We start from the raw sequence: 2,275 nt of genomic DNA on the forward strand, positions 1-2,275 counted from the left end.
ATAGAAATATGGTTGTTTCAAAATACGCAGTATTTATTTAGCTCGCTTAAATACTTGTTTGAAATCCTACCAAGCAGAAGACATTATATGAAACATTATATGCTTGAACGCAAATTATCCTTCAAGACCTCAATCTAGTAGGAGAAATAAAATTATCACAGATTTCACATGTAGGAAATATATCAAAATAAATATAAATGAAATATAAATCAGCCAGGTGTGATGGCTCATGCCTGTAATACCAGGGCTAAGGTGGGAAGATGGGCAAATTTGAGTCCTGCCTTGGCAATTTAGCAGCTTGTTGTGACCCTGTCTCAAAATTTAGAAGAGGTTGGTGATGTAACTAGTCATGAAGGCTCTGAGTTCATTCCCAGTACTGCAAAAATTCACTCACACATACATACATATATACATACTGAGTGCAATGAATGAGGAGAAATTACTGACTTGGGGATAATTATAAAAGATTTCATGAGAAAGCATTTGATATGAGGCTTGAAGGCATGTCTGCTGTATTTTAACATACACTGTCTCAATACATTTATTATTGTTAATCATGATATATCTTGCTAAAAATAATTTTTTTGAAAATAATTTTAAAAATTAGATTTCTATCTTGCCTATTATAGTTACAATAAAGTATAATTTGCTTTTTCCCAGTTGAGAAGTGATTATTTTGTTTATCTGTTTCTTCCAGGAAAACATTTAAAGTTGATGATATGTTATCAAAAGTAGAGAAAATGAAAGGAGAGCAAGAATCTCATAGGTAAGATAACTTAATCAGTTTACATTGATACATTGAGGAAAGCAAAAACTTAGTGATCATGTCCTTAATGATCAGGTCAATAGTGTTAGTACTTAGAAGAAATTTAGATATCACTTGAGCCAAATTGCTACACAAGTCAGGAATTGGCTTTTGCATCATCTTCCTTCTTTTGTTCTTTTTGAGACAGGGTCTCATTATGCCGCTCAGGCTGGTCTTGAACTCACTTTGTAACCTAGCTGAACTCTTTCAACAATACTCCTGCCAAAGCCTCCTGGGAGCTGGGATTACGGGCGTGTACCTCAATACCTGGCTCTGTATCTTTCAAAAAGAATCCTTAATGTGAAAAATCCAGGGATATAGCTCAGTGGCACAGTGCCTATCTGGCAAGTGTGAGGTCTTGAGTTAAATTCCTGATAGCAAAAAAAGTTGTGTGAAAACTTTCAGTTTGTGAACTCTGCTTTGTAAGGCGATTGTGTTCATCATTGTTTATTACAAATTTCTGGCATTTACATTCTATAACTTTTGCATTCTTAATTTTATTGCCTCATCTATGAGGGAATGGAAGCTCTTGTTCTTAGGTCTTTTTTTTTTTGTGTGTGTGTGTGTGGCCAGCTCAGCCCACCAGGGGGCGGGCTGGCTGGCATGTGGTGCTGGGGGATTGAACCGCGGTCCCTGTACTTTGCTTGGCTTAGCTTGTTCTAAGTAGGTGCTTTAGACCACTGAGCCATCTCACCAGCCCTGTTTTTAGTTTTTTGAGAAGGAGGGTTTTTTTGTTTGTTTGTTTGTTTTGGTTTTTTTGGCTACTTCAGGCTGCCTTAAGGGCAGATCCTGGTACAGCTTCTGGAGCTGGGAATAGAACCGTAGTCCTATATACCTGCCTGCATTTACCCAAGCAGCGTTTAAATAACTGAGCTATCTGGCAAAACCCTGTTTTCAGTTTTTGAGCAGGGTCTTTCTATGTAATTCAGGGTGGATTTAAATTTATAGTGTACCCCAGGCTGACCACAAATGCCTGGTGATGTTCCTATCTCAGCCTCCAGATCCTAGGAATATGGGTTTGTGCCTTTGTGCTTTGCTGAGACTCATTTGTAGTATAGTTATTATGTGCTTTGTTTTACAGTATACCACACTCTTAAGTACATCCTTCGTAAATATCAGGTTCTTTTTTTTTTTGTCTTCCCTCATATTCAAATTCAGGCAAAATATTCATATTTACATATTCAATATATAAAATGCTAATTTTATTTTTTAATATATTTAGGACAGGGCCTACAGGGTCTCACCACATAGATGAGACTCTTAGTGATTCTCCTATTTTTCAGCCTCCCAAGTGCTGGGATTACAGGCATGTGCCACCATGCCTAGTCTCAATCCCCGTTTTAGTGCGCCCGGGTGGTTGGGCTGGCCTGGCACGCCAGGGATCAAACCCTGGCCGCTGCGCTCTGCCTAAGCAGGCGCACTTAGCTACCTGGCCGGCCTTAAAATGCTAATTTTATTTTCAGATGATAG

At 38.4% G+C, this 2,275-nt stretch overlaps 1 protein-coding gene across 2 annotated transcripts in view; it reads left to right on the forward strand.

Moving 5' to 3' along the window:
• Window positions 1-2,275, forward strand: part of Suz12 (SUZ12 polycomb repressive complex 2 subunit) — a 55,933-nt gene that overhangs the window by 9,605 nt on the left and 44,053 nt on the right. The window contains exon 4 of one of the 2 annotated variants that reach the window (XM_004635437.2): window positions 698-766. The exons of the other annotated variant lie outside the window; for it this stretch is intronic. Coding sequence (XP_004635494.1) covers window positions 698-766 — 69 coding nt within the window. The remainder of the gene's footprint in view (window positions 1-697; window positions 767-2,275) is intronic. 2 annotated transcript variants of the gene reach the window in all.

The sequence above is a fragment of the Octodon degus genome, unplaced genomic scaffold, assembly GCF_000260255.1.
Source record: "Octodon degus isolate 3935 unplaced genomic scaffold, OctDeg1.0 scaffold00072, whole genome shotgun sequence".
In the NCBI taxonomy this organism is placed as follows: domain Eukaryota; kingdom Metazoa; phylum Chordata; class Mammalia; order Rodentia; family Octodontidae; genus Octodon; species Octodon degus.